The sequence below is a fragment of the Labrus mixtus genome, chromosome 19 (assembly GCF_963584025.1).
Source record: "Labrus mixtus chromosome 19, fLabMix1.1, whole genome shotgun sequence".
Lineage (NCBI taxonomy): Eukaryota > Metazoa > Chordata > Actinopteri > Labriformes > Labridae > Labrus > Labrus mixtus.
This window is the reverse complement of record NC_083630.1, coordinates 11834134-11851833: the sequence shown is the minus strand read 5'-3', so window position 1 is coordinate 11851833 and position 17700 is coordinate 11834134. Positions and strand designations below refer to the sequence as shown.

The following is a 17700-nucleotide window of genomic DNA, read 5'->3' as shown; positions in this document are numbered from 1 at the left end:
GTCAACAAGCTGTAATATATTTTAAAGTGTTCCAACACTGAGGCGTGCTGTGCAGAACCTCCTGATATGTTATATTGGCCAATGGAAAAGAGAAATACGTGTCTGTTTTTAAAAACAAACATTTGATAGGATCATACTGTGTTTTCGGATGATGAAACCTACTCATGTCTTTCAGTTTCAACAAACTCATTCTTGTGCAGTTGCACTCGCAGCAAGCAGAGCTCCTGAGTCATACTGTACACCACTAGATAAGAACACAAAGGCTCTGCTTATGATTCAATGTATACAACTTCTAAATTAAAACCATTTGATTTATGACACATTGTGTTGGCTCTACGCATATGACTTCTATATCTATTGAAGGACTGTATGGATTTAGCATGGAAGCAGGAATGGTCACTCTTACCTGTCTATGATTGCACACATGTCCAGGCTGACATTCTCAAAAGCTCCCATGGTGCCTTTCTCTACAGCGTGCAGATCAGCTGGTTGGTCGTCCACTAGGATCGCTTGCATGCAGCCCTGGAAGGAACGCAGGGAGGGGGATAACAACGTCTGGAGAAAATACCCTGGAACAAAACAAACAGACGAAAAGAAAAGAAAATCAAAAGCAATGAAACTTGAAATTAAACTATAGACTCATCACATCCAGAAGCAGATATGTGCATGGTTAACAGTTTTCAACATCAATGAAATATTCACAAGTAGTCATCAAGTATTGGTTTTATTATTATGGATGCACGGTATAGAGTCTCCATTAGGACACTGTAGTTTGAAGTGGGATTAGGGAGTGCCTGCCTGGCGCAGTGATCTGCTTCACAGGAAAAAAAGACATTTAAAACACAGTAAATGATACCATCTGATGTGCAGACCAAAGGGTATGAATAGTTTGACTATCATATGTGAGTTTGGTGACTTACTTAATCATAATACATGAGTAATTGGTTAAATGTGTAGAAAAGCTTGTGTGATTGGCCAAAATTGCAATGTTGCAAAACTGAGTAGGGATTGAAGTAATTTTTTCTGGTAGGACTGTTGGATCAAAACGAGAGCTGACGATGAATAAACAAAATACTGAACAGCTTTGGAGAATGAGAAGCAACATATGCTTTTGTTAGAACATCAGAGTTAAAGAGCAGGGAAAGATGATTACCACAACTGATGAAAGATGGATTCGGTAACACGTGAAGAAAACACTATCTTCTGTGGAAGCAGTCATCAGACTGAACAACGGCATCATCCTTTAGTTATGTCATTTTTTTAGGGCTGTGAACCTTCATCTGCCCTTTTGTTTTAAATCTTGTTCACAAGGCCCCTTAGCCTTAATATCTGTACTAAGGCTGTGATAGACATATAGTGTTTACAGAACCTTTATGAGATACAAGAGTCAATGGCCCGGCCTGAGGTAGCACCAGGCCTTGACTGAAATGGGGACAAGCCTAGGATCAAACTGTGAACAAGGGTGTGAGGGAGTGAGTGAAAGTACATGGATATATGGTGAGTCTGTGTGTTTTACATCTATAAATCGTCGACGTGCATCCGTTTATAGTACGGTATACCTGTGTGGAGGTGTTATTACAGCACACACGCACAGTCAGATAAAGGAGATGAGTACCTGGGATTCAATCTGAGCCAGCCACACACACACACACACACACACACACACACACACACACACACACACACACACACACACACACACACACACACACACACACACACACACAGGCCACTCATAAAACAATGTCTCTCAATGACATCTCCATCATAGTGGTGTTATTAGCTTTCATATTTTGCAGCATGTTAGCCTCAAAGCCAATGCATCAAAAAGGCTTATTATAGAGGGAATATGCACAGTGTGTGTGTGTGTGTGTGTGTGTGTGTGTGTGTGTGTGTGTGTGTGTGTGTGTGTGTGTGTGTGTGTGTGTGTGTGTGTGTGTGTGTTGGATTCATCCTCTACTTAGATTCTCATTTCATGTCCCAAAAGTTTCTCCTGTCATCCCTGCCATCTGCCTCTCCTCCTGCCACACCTCTGCTGTCTTTCCAGAGAAAAGGGAGACAGGCAGAAGAGAGAGACAGAGAGAGAGAGAGAGAGAGAGAGAGAGAGAGAAAGATAGCAAAGAAGAGGGAAGCTAAAGCAGCAGATTACAGCTGGTTGGCAGCAGTTTGTGTCCTCAGAAGAGCATCTCAATGCAAAGAAAATGCAGCCGTCATCACAGCTAGGCAGAGCTCATAGGTTGCACCTTTTTGAACTCATATACCAATCATGTTGTGTGCATGCAGCACATTCTTAAGTGTTTTTGCATCTATTTCTTCTTAAATATATTTGTTTTCTATAATATAGTCGACTCTACAAATCCATTAAGGTTAAAAAGTCAGTACCAAACAAGACAGATATAATCAAATCAATATCTGATATTTTCTATATTTTCTGGCTATTTCTGATTATTGAAGAGGCTTTTGGGAACTTTAATGACAAAGAAAACACACTGACACTTATTTTTAAAACTACAAGATGCTGATATGTAAATGTACATGAAACCTCAAAAACGGTTGACAGGCTATGGTGCATTTGCTTTTCAGTTTGCTTCAAAATACATGTTTCTGCTCTTAATCATGACCTGAAATGACCAATGTTTGTATGTTACTTATATTTTGTCTTACAGTCCTCCTACCCATAAACATGTCCATTTCACCCTTATGTTTTTTTTTCTGTGCTTTCCAGATATATTCCATAATTCAGACTGCTGTTATATAGCTACAGTGACAACCAGGTAGATACAGACCAAGATCTGTGAGGCAGAGTCTGACATAGACACTTTGTAAACAAAGCAGAGTTGTAGTCATACATCTGTTCATCCTCCAGCTATCACACACACCTGCAATCCATGTTAAGGATGTCTGACCACACTTCCCCACCCCCGCTGAACTTAAGATGCTCTGTGGTTTTAATTTGTAGTATCAAAACTCCTGTAACCCCTCACGCTCCGGAACAGCAGCAATAAACCCCCGCAGCCTTGCTGGCACTCTATCACAGCCCCCCTGTGGTGCTAAAAGAGCTTCTTTTACAGAACACACAGGAAGAGCAGCACCCTCTCTTTCTGCTTCATGAACACCATCTGACTGGCCCAGCTGGATCTCAGGATACAGAACACTTGTTTCCACATCTCAACACATTTACGAGGAAGCATCTGCACTGGAGATCCGCCAAAATTTAGGTCGGAATAAAAACAAAACAAATATCCTGAGGATGCAACTACAAAAAAAATATTCAAACAAATGATGAAAATTGTGGCCAGAATGGTACATTTCCAAAAATATAAATTACCTCTGAAAAATTAATAATAATAAAAAATGATAAAGGGAATATACTGGATGGCTGTGGCTCAGTTGGTAGAGTCGTCGCCTCTCAACCGGAAAGTCGAGCGTTCGATCCCCAGCTGGGCAACATGTCCGATGTGTCATGGGGAAGACACTTAACCCTGAATTGCTCGCTATGAATGAGATGAGTTACTTCTGATGGATGATACTACATAGCTATCACTACCATCAGTGTGTGAATGTGTGGGTGTGACATGCAGTGTAAAAGTGCTTTGAATAGTCGGAAGACTAGAAAAGCGCCATATAAGCTCAAGTCCATTTACCATTTACAAGACTTAACAAACAATAATAAACTGCATATCTTTCAAACATCTACACACTTCAGTCAGGGACAAGATGCACCAGTCGTGTTAGACGTGCAAATAAACAAGAATGTATGCAGTGCAACTGTAACATAGCCAGATGTTTTTGCTTTGTTAATCACAAATGTGTCCATTCTGTAGGTCCATGACAATGTAAAGGTTTAACCAGTTGCCATCAAGCCCTTTTGGCAGCTAACCTGACATCACAACCATGCATTCGTATGGTGCGGGAGGGTGAATCTGTCTTCAGTATATGTTGGCACACGTGGGTGCTCGACTTTTCCGTGGGTGTTTGGACACCAAAGCACCTACGGAATCGACGCCTATGTTATGCACTAAGAAAATGCACAGCGCTCATGTACAGACAGCAGAGGCTGCTCTTTGATAAATGTGGGCGTCAGAGTCTCATGTCTAATTCATCACAAACTTGAAGATGAAGAAGAGGAGCTTCTACTGTATGCATTGTAATGGAACAGCAAAGTGTAAGACTTTCAACTTATTATAGAACTGTCATTTTATTCATGCACTTCAAACAAAAGTGGGTGAGAATTGCTGTCACAGATTTTGGAGGAACTCAGAAGATGATTGGTAAAAAAGTTTGAGCTTGCAAAAGTAAAAGAAGAAACGTATACTCCAGGGTGGAATGTCGCATGACTTTTCTTTCATTAGTCTATCCACCCATTTGTCCTCTGATCCTGCAGAGTAAAGAGCATGACTTGTATGTACATGTGTGTGTTTGTGTGAGTGTGCTTCTGTCCTCGATCTTGAGAAATTCAATTTGTGGATGTCTCGTGTCAGTCACTTGCTAATTTCTCTAAGCGAAGCGTCAGAAGTGAGAAACTACCGGCCGTTAAATAGGCTTTTGGTTCAGGAGGCTGCATCTAAAGCAGACTCTCAAAGGATAGGAGGGGGCGGAGATGAGAGGGGTAGACCCAGTTAAAGAGAATAAGAAGGATGAGAGGAAGGAGAAGAGGATGAGGGCCAGAAACAGAAGGAAAAAGATGAATAATTGTATCCTTGAACAAAATAAAGAAAAAAACTAAAGAGAATCAAGATAGAACAAATTAAACTGAGGAGGAGACCGAGATCCAAATCTTTTTCCTCCCTCTATTATAGAAAGTCTTATATCTTTTAACTCTGCAATTAAATCTTAGAGCCACTGAACCCAGTTCAAACTGTTATGAAAGTATAAGTCATTCAGTGTGTGAGCGGTAATAAGCTGTTTCTGCATCTTTTCACCAATTATCTGTCCTGCTTCATTATTTAATTATGAAGTCATTTATTAATATCTTTGCTAATTGTCCTTGAGCGGTGCAATGTCCTAACATGGTCATCAAAATACATTAAACATAACCACTAGTGCAAATTGGGTAATTCATTACATACATTAAAGCATTAATTAGCAAATATTTTGATGTCAGCATGCTTGTCTTCATACACTGATGGTATGTTTCTAAGCGTTGTCATTTTAAAATGAATTCAAGTACTGTCATAAAATAAACAGGTCAAGGCTCTCTCGAGGAAAACCTCTGGTTTCAGTACCGTGTCACATTTTTTGTTTCATCGCTGGACACAGACAGCTGGTGTGTCTTCTTCTTTTTGTTCATGTTTTAATATTATGTGAGAGAACTTGTCCAGCGTCTGGTTTCCATGTTAAACACTTAATAGAGACAAGGTTTTCTAAATGTTTCATACTAGTGATATTCTGTTCAGTTAACTTGGTATACTCTCTGCTGTGTTACTCACATTCACACTCTTTTTATTTCATTAAACACAGACTTATAATAATTTGATACTATTGTGAATTTGGCAAATATTAGTTTAAATACCTTAAAAATAAAAATAATCAATTACCCAAGTGCTTGTATCCTCTCTTACTTTTTTCACACCATATTATTCTTTAAATGCCAATTCATACATTTTGCTTCAGACTGTGTGTGCAAATGTATGTGTAGCGCTGCATATTCCGAGCAGTCAAGCTTCAATATAAGTGTAATCAGTCGTAATGTGTTTTCATGTGTTAACTGGATATGCTTAATTTAACATTAAGCCACAGTGGGAAAAAAACACTAATTGAAAAACATAGAAAAAGACAGAAAGTACAACCCTCTTTTTTTTCATATCCAAGAAAAAGTTGTAATGTTGGCTATGCACACAGTATGAAAAACACTCCAGGCAGAAATATGACCTTCAAAGTGCCGCTCTGTCACTTCAGCACAGGAGGGCTACAAGGTGGCATTTGCATTAAGAAAGATACAAAATATCATTGAACTTTGAAATAGAGCAGTCGGGATTGCATCCTTAATATAATTTATAATCTAACCTCTCAACAAACATTTTATATTTTTTAACTTATATAATTGTCAGCATACTTTTCATGATCTATGCAGATGTGAAAATGTTACATGCTTGGCACCAAAACAGCTTGGTCAGTAATGCAGGCGATGAGTGGATGAGCAGACAGAGCGTCAATCTGTTAACAGAGACACACACTTGACTGGTAAACTGAGTTACATTAGGGCAGATGAAACAACGTTTTTGTTTCTTGTCTGTAGACCTCTGAGCATAATGATTCTTTAAAGTTTCTTTACTCTTGCTCGTCTGTGCGAACTCCCTCCCTCCCTCTCGCTCAGAAGTTGTTTAAAACAGGGGTTCTCATCTTGTGGGTCAGGACCCAAAAGTGGGTCACGGAGCCATTTTCATACGGTCATGAATGTGTGCCTTGAAAGTTACTTGTGTCAAAAAGTATGTGAAGAAATCTTTCAAATTTATGCTTTAGTTAAATTGTTTACATCTGTAGCATGTTTTGTACCATCGGAGGTCCAAACCGCACAGTTTTCATGAATCTGATTGGTTGAAAAATATCAGAAATGTGGGTCGCTCATTTCTTATAGAGGAGTTGGTGGTGGGTCTTAAACCACTGGTTAGAAAGTGACAAAAATATCAATAAAAACCAAGTATCAGACAGGATCTTATGTGAAGACACAATCTGTGAGCTTAATATCAGATAAAGGTAGGCTGCAAATATTTACTCGTCGTATGCTGCTTGTTTTACATGGCTAAATTTTATTACTGCATGTGTAATAGACACAAGTCAGTCTGTGTTAATATGTAGCCTCAATGGTTGATGGTATTTAGAGTTATGGCTGGTGTTCAAAAAATTCTAGCTTTTAGTCGTGAGCGTGTAAGTGCATGGCTTTATATGTGTATATTACAGATTGAGCATGCCTGAGGACCCAATGCAAACTAAACTCAAACTCCAAATTGTAGAGAAACATCTAGTTTTGCTGCTCTGACAGGATGATCAGATGTCTTTTGACTACACTGATGGTGTGCTGAAAACCTCTGAAACACCTCAACTTGTGCACAACCTGCTGTGACTTGTATAAGTCTGCAGGAAGTGAAACAAGTCACAGACATTTACGGCAAATGAACATGTATCGCAGAACTTCTTCTACATATCTCATCAAAAAAGGGGTTTGAAAGTGATAAAAGATGATGGTTTTAATTGTTTCTAACTTCATGGTGTGTTACAGCACTCCTACTGTACTTCTCATGACTATGAGAGTTAACGAAGGAGGCTACCTGTGAAGACTTAATCATAAATGACCTGAAGCTTTGTTCTGTATATAAAAGAACAGGGTTTGTTCAGGAGGGCTTTGTAATAATAGTGGATCTCACAAATGAGTCTCATTGAGATAGAAAGTGCTGATGGAAAACTGTTAGAGAGCTTTTACACAGCTTAATGTGCTCGGCCTCTCTGACTCATTGAGCTGAGCGATCACACAGAGGAACTGAGGGCGAGCCAAAGGCTAAACTACCTTTTCTACTCTCTCTATTTTACTCTCTCACTTCTGTGCTGGAATGGAAATCAGCTCCGTACACATGATGAGGTGCAGCGTTAGGAATACATTCTGCAGATTCTGTTTGAGTTTTAAGTGAAGTGTTTTCGCTGTGCAGCTTTGCGTTGGAGAATGAACACCAACAAGCTCCACATACACACGGATTCAGATGGCTTGAAGGCCCTCACTGTAAAACTGTTATAATGGAGAAGCAAGGTATTCAATACCAGGAAATAAAATCAGGTCATGTAACTGGACAAATTAATTAAAACAAATAGAATGAAGTGAATGAAATTATGTTATACTCCAAAAATGTCTTCCTTAAAGGACATCTATTGTACTCACTTTCACCATTAAATGTGTCAGCCTGAGACTCTTCACACATTGAGTAGCGTTGCGAGATGTGCAACTCAAAAACCTCCTTATTTATCGTATACTGGTGTCAGTAAAATCTGCTGTTTCAGCCTATGCCTGAAACATTTCAGTTCAGCTGCCGTCTCTTTAAGGAGTTGATTATCTCGGACACTTTTCATGTGGGGTGGGTTGAGTATATGGCAGAAAAAAGATTTGGACAAACAGATTGGACTGTTTATGTTCCTGCATACAACCCGCCCTAAAAGGGGTAGGGGATCACCAAAGATCCTCAGGAGTGCAGCGATTGTTGAAGTTTAAGTTTAAACTAAGTTTTTCCCTCCTTTTGCCCGTTCTCTCCCATCTTTTTTTTTTTTTTCCATCTATAGTTTCCTCTCTCTACTCCTTTTATTTGTAGCAATCGTTTACAGTATATCTGTCTCGCTTCATTTTCCCTCTTCCTTTCTCTCAAACTCTGCCTGTCTGTCTGCCTGCCTGCCTCTGTCTTCTTCAAGGGATGAAGAGATTACACAGTTCCTCTTCTCCAGGCCGATATTGATCCCCACTCAGCTCACCAAAATCAATAAATCAACAGTTGGATCATACAAAGACTAGAGGCTGGGAGGGAATATGACAGAGGAATTGAGGAAATAAACCAGAAAACAAAGAATAAAAAGTTTGAGTGAGGGAGAGAAAAATGAAACTAAAAGATGAGGTGTTAATGGCGATTGATTCTGTAACGCTGCAGATTAAAGAAGCAAATAAATCCCCATATCTGAAATGTTGACCTAGAAAGGTTTTGAATGCTTCTAAGTGAATGTAATTAGCATATCAAGGCCTAACAAACTGTGATATCATAAATCAAAAGTAAACAGCAGTCATGGCTTTAAGGGGAATTCACTCAAGAGCAACTAGGAGTAAATGAAGATAAGGATAAGGAATCAGGGTGTGTGTGTGTGTGTGTGTGTGTGTGTGTGTGTGTGTGTGTGTGTGTGTGAGAGAGGTGTTCTAATCCGTATTGACCTGCCATTGGAAATGGTTCTGCTTGATGCAGGAGATTGTTCTCTGATAGTCGGAACGGGACGGAGGCCTGATGGAGCAATCAGAGCTCAGACTATCTCTCACAGTTACTGTCATTTCATACAGGTTCACAATCACACACACACACACACACACACACACACACACACACACACACACACATGCACACACACAGTCACACATGCCCTCTTAGACATGGACCATCTTCCAGACAGACATTCAGCGGTGTCTGGCTTCATTAACCTCGTCTTAACTCAGACAGATTGTGGCTGCTGTGAGTAAACTACTTCCTGAACTCTGACCACACCACTGGGATACAGATAGATAAATGATTCGTAGACTTTTTAGTCTACAAACACACCAACAGACACACACACACACACACACACACACACAGACAAACGCACACACACACACACACACACAAAGATGGACAAGAGCTCTAAAACAGAAGCAGATTAAATACCATGCTTTTGTGTCCAGCAATCATTCTAATTAACCTGGGTTATAGGATTAACTACAAACCAAAGAAAAACTGAATTGCCTAAGGTTACATTCACACTGCAAGAAAAAGTGACCCAAATACAATTTTCAAAATCCCAATTTTTTTTTTTTTTTGCTTCTATGTGACTGAGATCTGTCACAACAGTTTGACGTCACTGAGTGTTCTGAACTGGCAGGGCTGGTGGGAGCAGGGCTTTGTGAGCACAACATACAGGTATCATTCGGTTATCTGTCTTTCCTAACCCCCCCAAAATGAGATCAGGACAAACAGTCCTGATTGTTGTTATTCTGTGGCACATGAGGATCAGTTCAAAACCATTACGGCCAGTTCACACAGGAGTCTAATACAGGGAACATTTTAAAAAAAAATCATCAGATCCGAGCAAAAATCGAAATAGAGCAATAAGACTTGATGTGTGGGTGTAGTCACACAGTATTTTGTTCAAGGAATCATGATTGATTGAAATGTTCAGGGACATACACCTCCCTGACGGACACTCTAGAGTCATTTGATCGCCTGTCACTGAATGCTGATGGAAGCGATGGGTTTTGAGGTGACCCTTACCTCCCATGTGATAGGTTCCTCCAGTGGTGATGCTGAGCGGTGAGGTGGACCGCACAGCAGACGCCTCCTCGCCGTCTATCGTCAACATGGCAAAGTTCTCCTTGGCGACCAAACGGATCGAGTGCCATTGTCCGTCGTTAAGGCTTGAACCTAAAAGGTGTAAATAAAAAAAATAAAAAATGATTCAAACAAAATAAGCTCTTAAAGTAGGAGTGGATCAAACATATTGATACAGCAATTATCCTCATCCTGACTTGTATGATACAGTTATTGAATCACTGGTGCCCAATATCGATATTCCAATTTTAAATAATATATGATGGTGCTCTACCTGTAAATGGAATACCAATAAATTTGACTTTCCGTGGCACCACTTGATGACCCATCAAGGTGGTGCTTCTGTTATTGATAACGTGAACATAAGAGAAGCTGACAGCGGGGTAAAAGAGGAAGAAGAAGACAGCCGGATGTCAGAGAGTGTTGATAAGAAGTTAAGAGATGATAAGAGGTGAACCTGACACCATATTGCAGAAAAAAAAAAAATACATTATCCTGAACTTCACCTTTTTAGGGACCTTAAATATCCTTGTAAATTTGTGTAAATAATCATGATAATCATCATATTCTTCTAAATAATCATGTATCATGATTTGATTGTCTTGGAATACGTGAATTATCGCTGAATTGTGACAGTATCATTATCTCAAGCCACTTACTGTAATGCTTATCGTTCGAGTTACTCTGAATTCCCACATCTAAGGTTAAAAATGATAAGCATCATATTCTATAATCTTAAATCTTCTTAGAAGGGTTCTAGCTTTAACACATTTACACAAAGACTTCAGTAGTTTGAATTAAATTACAGATCCCCTCATCCTGGGTGAGAAATGTGTGTGTGGGGGGCTGAAGCTGAAATCCATTTCTTTCTGTGGTAAGTGGCTCTCTATTTCTCTCTTTACCGTCTACTTTGTCATATAACTACTTTTTCTCCACAATCATAGCACCCCTGGGTTTCTTTTTATCCTTTTTTTTTTTTTGTTGCCTCAATCCATCTGACTGGTGAATGTGGCTTCAGACAGAGACATGCCCGAAGAAGAGGATCTACCCTCCACCACATGTTCATGACTTCCACATGGCTTCTAATATGCCAGTGCCCCCCAATTTTTTCTTCCCCTCCACTTTTGTTCTCTAACTCCTTTTTTTGCAAGACGATAGCAGCTTCAAGTCTCAAGTCCCCTGAGCAGATTTCTCTCCATTAACTCACAGAGGGCCCTATTTGTGTGTCAGAGAAACATGCATGATCTCTTTTAGTGCTTGTGGGCTTTGACCACTCTGTACAAGTGACTAAAAGTCTGAAACAAGTTGCCTTCATGCATTATGTGGATGAAGTGTGTGAGTGTTGGTTTGTGCCTGCAGGTTTTGTACTCTCCGTTTTGTCTCTTTGCTTGTAACTTTGCTCCATTAAATATGAGTGATGTTTTGGAAGGGAACATCACTACTTTCGCTGAGAGAGAAGCCATCTTGCTCCCATCACACTTTCATCCATACATCAGCTCCCACTGACACCAATCTCTATTCTTCCCCCGCCCCTCCCTGCTATACCTCTCTGTCCCTGATTCCTTCATCTGTCTCTCTATCTTTATTACCTGTCCTGTGTTTCTGCATTTCAATTTTTCCTTTTTTCTCTCTGTCTTCTTTTTCTCTTGTGGCCATTAGCAGCATTGTTCATCTTTTTTAAAATCCCTGCTCTGCTAACTGCTTCACTGACTGTAATACTTTAATAGTGAAGACACTGCAGATAAATTCAAGGTATGGTCATGGCAGAGAGCATTAACGTGTGCACCTTCTTTCAAGTCAATGCACATGCATCCAAGCATGTTGCATGTGTCAATACATCTGACCCATGTACTTATGATCTGGTGCTAGCTTCTTCCGCGCCTTTTGTACTGCATGTGATAACTACCGCCTATGAAGCACACTTTTGCATGGTTTATTTCTACCCAGATTGCACTTGGCTTTCATGTCCCGCCCTCATTCATCTCCATCAGCAGGGGGACCTACACAGGGGTGTGTATGTATAAAGGGTATGTGTGTGTCGGATCATAGCAGTGACCAAAGTAAAAAGAAGACTGGTTAAATATGCACACACATGCAAGACACACATCTCTGCTAGCATGAATGAGATGATGCAAAAAATACAGCAGTGCATTTTAAAATATCGAAAGTGTTATTTATCAAGAGGTTATAACAGCAGATAAGGTGTCTTCATTATCTTTAACATCCTTATTATTAGTAGTATATTTTCATTATATTCATATTTCCTAAAATTCAAACATTTCTATGGAATGGTAAGTAACACCTCACATTACCAAGGAAAGTAGATATGACAAGTTTAAGTTGTAAATGAATGGTATGTATATGTGTGTGTGCACCTGTATAGTGACTTAACTCCTGTGTATAAGTTTGTGTTCCATTTGGGCCTTCACAGTTGTATACTTTGGGAACACCCCGGTTAAAAGGCAACCTTGATGTGCACCTGTACCGACAATCCCATTTCTGACTATGTATTGGTTTGATGTTATCGCCATCAAGCTCGCCGCTCCGGCCGCTCCCTCTCTATAACTTCCTGAATGTAATGGAAAACAGATACCGTGTAACCTCCTGTTTTCTCATCTGTTCTACATCGCCTGCAATCCAGCAGCTTTTTGAAAGATGAGCTGATCAGTGATAGCAGGGTGGAAACTTAACTCTCACTGCAGCTCGGATTGAATAAAAAGACAAATGCATGTTGCTCTCTCTCTCTCTCTCTCTCTCTCTCTCTCTCTCTTTCTTTATCTGTCAAACACGTCAGACTCAGAGGATCATATCAGCTGTCTGCCGCAGATAAAACAAGGACAGAAAATGACAGAGAGTGGAAGAAGGAGGGAGAGAACTGTTCAGATTTGACGAAAAAAAAAAAAGTCTGTTTCATGACTCGCTTTTGTGTTGTCATTCATATTTATGCAGCAGGATGACGGGCTGAACATTACTATTGGTCATTTGAAACAAATTCATTAAAAAAGAACATACACTATGGGCAGAGGCGCACAGCTTGACAACAGACAAGGCAGGCAACTGCTTGGGGCCCCAGACCAGTAGGGGGCCCCTGAGGGCTGACAAACGTTAAAACCGCAGCAGTGGCCAAATATGAGCAAATTTTGCAATGGCAGTAGGAAACCCCCTAAGTTTGTCAGTGAAAGTCACAGAAGGAAAAGGAAGAGGAATTATCCGACTACAGGAGAGAAAGAAAGAGACAGGAAAAAAGAGGAAGATGAGTAAGGGTGGGCTGGCAGACATACTGGTCCTCCAATTGATTTTTGCCTAGGGCACCAACAGAGTCTAGAATCGCCACTGACTACGGGTTCACAAATCCCACTCCATCCTCTTAATTCTTCTATAGTACATACTATTGTTTGAAAATAGACAAACAAAATTAGACAAAAATGGCAACCCATTGGAAAAATAACTAAAAACGACCAACAAACACCAACAATAAATGCTACTGTAGAACTTTAAGATACCATTGTTAGGACATTATGGCACATCGTTTCCCTTTCTGTAAGAACAAAAAATCTTTAAACATGACATTAAACTCTTATTTAAATATCTCAAACACTCTGTAATCCAATGAAGTGACATGTGTTCTTTATTGTGGGAACATTGCCAAGACTTCTCTGTTAATGCACATGTTAAAGCCAATTCTTTAAAAGCGTTTTATCCTTTTCAATTATTTTCTGGTGTTCCAGGGCAAAACAGAAAAGACGACAAACTGAAACTAAAAGGAAATGAATAAGCTGAGGATTCTTGCTTAATACAGTCACTGATGGCATTCTCGTGCTGCACTCACAAATGATACTTGTGATCACTGTAAGATGTTTTTACAGAGTTCATGTAAACCCAAAAATGTCTGAACGGAGGTATTTTAACTGGGTCGAGGTATCACAAAGAGGACAACTCTGCTGCTGGTTTTGCTGACCTGTCTGTCTGGAACAACACAAGCCTGACGGAGGTTTACAGACGAGTAGCCAGACTAGGATCAATATCTGGGATGTGCTGAGAGACAGAAATTTGTTGTGGTGGAGCAGAGAGTGGAACTGAGGAATATCAACCCTGAACGGCAAAGACAGAGACAAAGTGGATGGTCCTGAGAAAGAGAGCTGAAGCTTTGAATTGAATTGACGACATGAAGACATTTCACATGTCAAACTGGCTTCTGAGGCTTCCATGAAAATCTTTTTGTTTCTATGATTGATGTCTGTAAAATATGTTCAGAATTTGGCATCCAATTGACGAGGCTTACCTGCCTACAGTGTCTGACGAAGCTGACACTCTTTCGATTTTCTCGTGTAAAATATATCTTCATAGATCCTGTTAAAAAGTTATTTATTTTAGATGATTAAATTGAACAAAGGTTGACAGTAAATTTACTCCATAATAGTTCAAGAGTATTGTTTTATTCCAGAGGTAATTATGGTCAAACTTTCTTAATTCACAAATTAATTGATTTAGAGAAGTGTTGTCGCCATAATAAATTGTGGTTTTTAAAGATGACGAATAATGTTCCCTCAATGACTTTCAGACAGTCTAGCTGAATAAATAAATAATAGTCTCATAAAAAGAAGCGTAGTAAGGCTGCTTCTCTTTTCTTGATTCCTTCATGTCAGGGAAACACTTCACACTTGAATGTCAGGATCAGAATAAAAACAGTAATGCAAGTTAGGCACAAGTGAACACTTTCCATACGTTTATGAATATATTCAGGTCAATGTTAAGAAGGTTTATGTTGAAAAATGTTGTTTTTGTAAATAACTGAATATAAATAAATTAAATATCTAAATTCTATTAAATCCAAAAAAATTACGAGATGACGTTTCATTGTACAGGCTCTAGATAGATGGTCTCTACTCTTTCTACTCTCTTGGTCTTTCTGGCTGCATACATTTTAAATGATAACATGGACTAAGTAAATAATAAATCCCCACGATAAATCAGGAAATAGATGTCGGAGTAATCATAACATGTAGAACACAGGAGGATGCCAAGTGAATTCTGGTCAGATAGTAAGAGGTAGAAGGTGATTACATTGATAACCCCTCATCAGCACAACAGAAGCATCAGTCACTTTAAAAAGACAAAAGGACTTTTAAAAATACAATTCTTTCCCTAAAGGCCCTTGTCACACCAAGGAGACTGTTGGCCAACATATTGGAAAATATCACACAGTGAAAAAAAGATCATGGTTATAAGACTTACATTTTGTTGCACTTTCCTGCTGCAGTAACTTTCCTTATCCTCACTGCTCCTTCTTTCTACCCTCCTCTCCCCATCATTCTTCTCCCCTCCTCACAGTTCTCACTTGTTTCTATTAAATATTGATCCTGTATATACAGTATAAATGAATTTTGTCTGCTATGAATTTATGACATCCTCTGGCATCTATGAATTTATCCTCCCCTAGCTCCTTCTCTCCTCAATATTCTGTCCTCAGAGGTAGTTTGGAGAGCTTTGCACGTCCTCACAGGTGGCAATCTGCCAGCCACATGGAGCTTGAAAACTCAACATTCTAAGCCCTGCCAACACAAACGCACACAGATAAACACACATACACACACAGATAAACACACATACACACACAGATAAACACACATACACACAGGCACAGGGATTCGCATGCACACTGGGGAAATGAACCAATATAACATTATAATCAAGGGTGGCTGTGGTATGTTTTTCCCCTCGAATCTGTGCCTCAGGCCTTTCCATTATTGTGATTCCTTCCTATTCGGACTGTGCAAGTAACCCAGTGAGTGTGTGTGTGTGTGTGTGTATGACTGATGGTAATTCAGCATCTCAAAGGAACTGATGTTATTACTTGGAGCTGAGTTGATGGGTGTGAATGCATGCATGCAAGAACACACAAACACACACGCACAGTTTTAACACAGCTAAATATTTCTGCTGAAGAAGTGGCTCAATCAAACAATTGATGCTGCCTGTGGATTTGTCCAAATGTTCAATGAGCATTGCCTCCAACTGAGAACAGTTTGTGACAATTTTAACCAGTGGAGTCAAAGAGACTGATTTACAGAAACAATGAAAATAATTACTACATTTTTCAAAAGAAAAAAAAAAAGTTTTATAATTAGTATTCAAAGGGAAAAACATCAACTACAACTAGAAATGTTGGACATAGTGGTACTTGATTTCTCCTTTTTTTTCCCTCTCCGATCAATACGAAGAAAATATAGTTGTGAATTGTCCTCAGGTTAATCATCATGATTAGTTTGCTTTTCTTTTTACTTATTACTTTCATTTTCATTTTTGAAAATCTAACAGCAGTACAAGAATATCTCTAGAATAATCTCTGCACAAGCACCGGAGACAATGAGTATTGTTTCCATGGAAACAATGCCGGTATCCAATAATTTGACAATAAATCAAGGGCGGGATCAGTGGAAAACATCCTCAAAACACACACTCAAAAACAAATACTAACACTTCTGTATCAGGTACCAAAAGCAGCTTTTATCCCCTCTGGATTTGGTTTGTTTCGTCATCCAGCTGTACGGCCATCAGGGCAACACTATCAACACCGACTCTGTCAAGCTGTTGTATACTATACAGTCATATAACAATGACTGTTGAGAGAAAGTGAAAATACTTGGAGAGTCAATGAGTAAGGAAGGAGGAGAGTGATGGGAAAAATAGACCAGAGTCCCAACAGGAATCCCCACTAAGTACTCTCTATTAATAGACCCACAGCAAACGTTCACACAGGCGTATCATTAAACAGGAACCAACAGTCTAATGTAGAGTGTTCTCTCAGAGGCCTCATCATCCCTTTAGTTTCATCCTCTGTCTCTCTGCTGGAGGTAAAAGGATGGATAAGAGGATGAAATGACAGAAGAAATCTCATGTTTCTGCAGGTCAAAAACAACCTCAGGCATGTTCTTGCTGAACACATCCAAGACACACTTTTTTATGTATATGTGTGTGTGTATGCACAAGTAGATTACATTGATGTGTTTCTTATAAAAGGCTGATTTATTGTACCTATCACTCTGTTTGCAATCAGGGTCTGAAATATCTCTATGAGCAGGGATACATGTTTGAGGCATTGAAGAGATATTAATGTGATGCAATCAGAGATATGACGCTTTAATTCACCACCTCTTTTCTATTATCCAACCTCCCTTTGTCATACTACAACTGTGCATTCACTCGGGTTTTTGGAGGGGAAAGACATTTGAAAGTTACAAGTCTGACTTAAAAAGGTAATCCTCAAACATAATGAAGGTTGATGAGGCATGCCTTTTTGTTATATGACAAAGGAAGCTGCAAACTATGATGCTCATTCTTAGTGCAAGCAATAAAGCTTTTATAAATTACATGATTTGGTTTTAACAAGAAAGAATCATTATTCTTTTCTATTATGATTAATGGTGCAACAGTTCATTAGTTTTAACAAACTCATCCATGCATCTCTGTTAAGCTAATATGGTTTCTGGTGTAGACAAAGTGACGGTTGTCAACGATTCGTCGAACACTTGGCTCACTTTTTTACACATTAATTCACACTGTTGGTAAAAATCAGGTGGTGCAAATAATGTGAGAGTTTCTGAACAACAGTACATCACACAAGTGGTTTCTAGGAGTTTTTCTCTGGTGAAGCACA

General features: G+C 39.4%; 1 protein-coding gene across 1 annotated transcript in view; it reads right to left on the bottom strand.

The window, feature by feature from the left end:
• LOC132994362 (contactin-associated protein-like 2) overlaps window positions 1-17700 on the bottom strand; it is a 239995-nt gene that overhangs the window by 92424 nt on the left and 129871 nt on the right. The window contains exons 10-11 of the mRNA XM_061064673.1: window positions 9987-10136; window positions 407-569 (exon numbers count right to left, since the gene is read on the bottom strand). Of these exons, the coding sequence (XP_060920656.1) occupies window positions 407-569; window positions 9987-10136 (313 nt within the window). The remainder of the gene's footprint in view (window positions 1-406; window positions 570-9986; window positions 10137-17700) is intronic.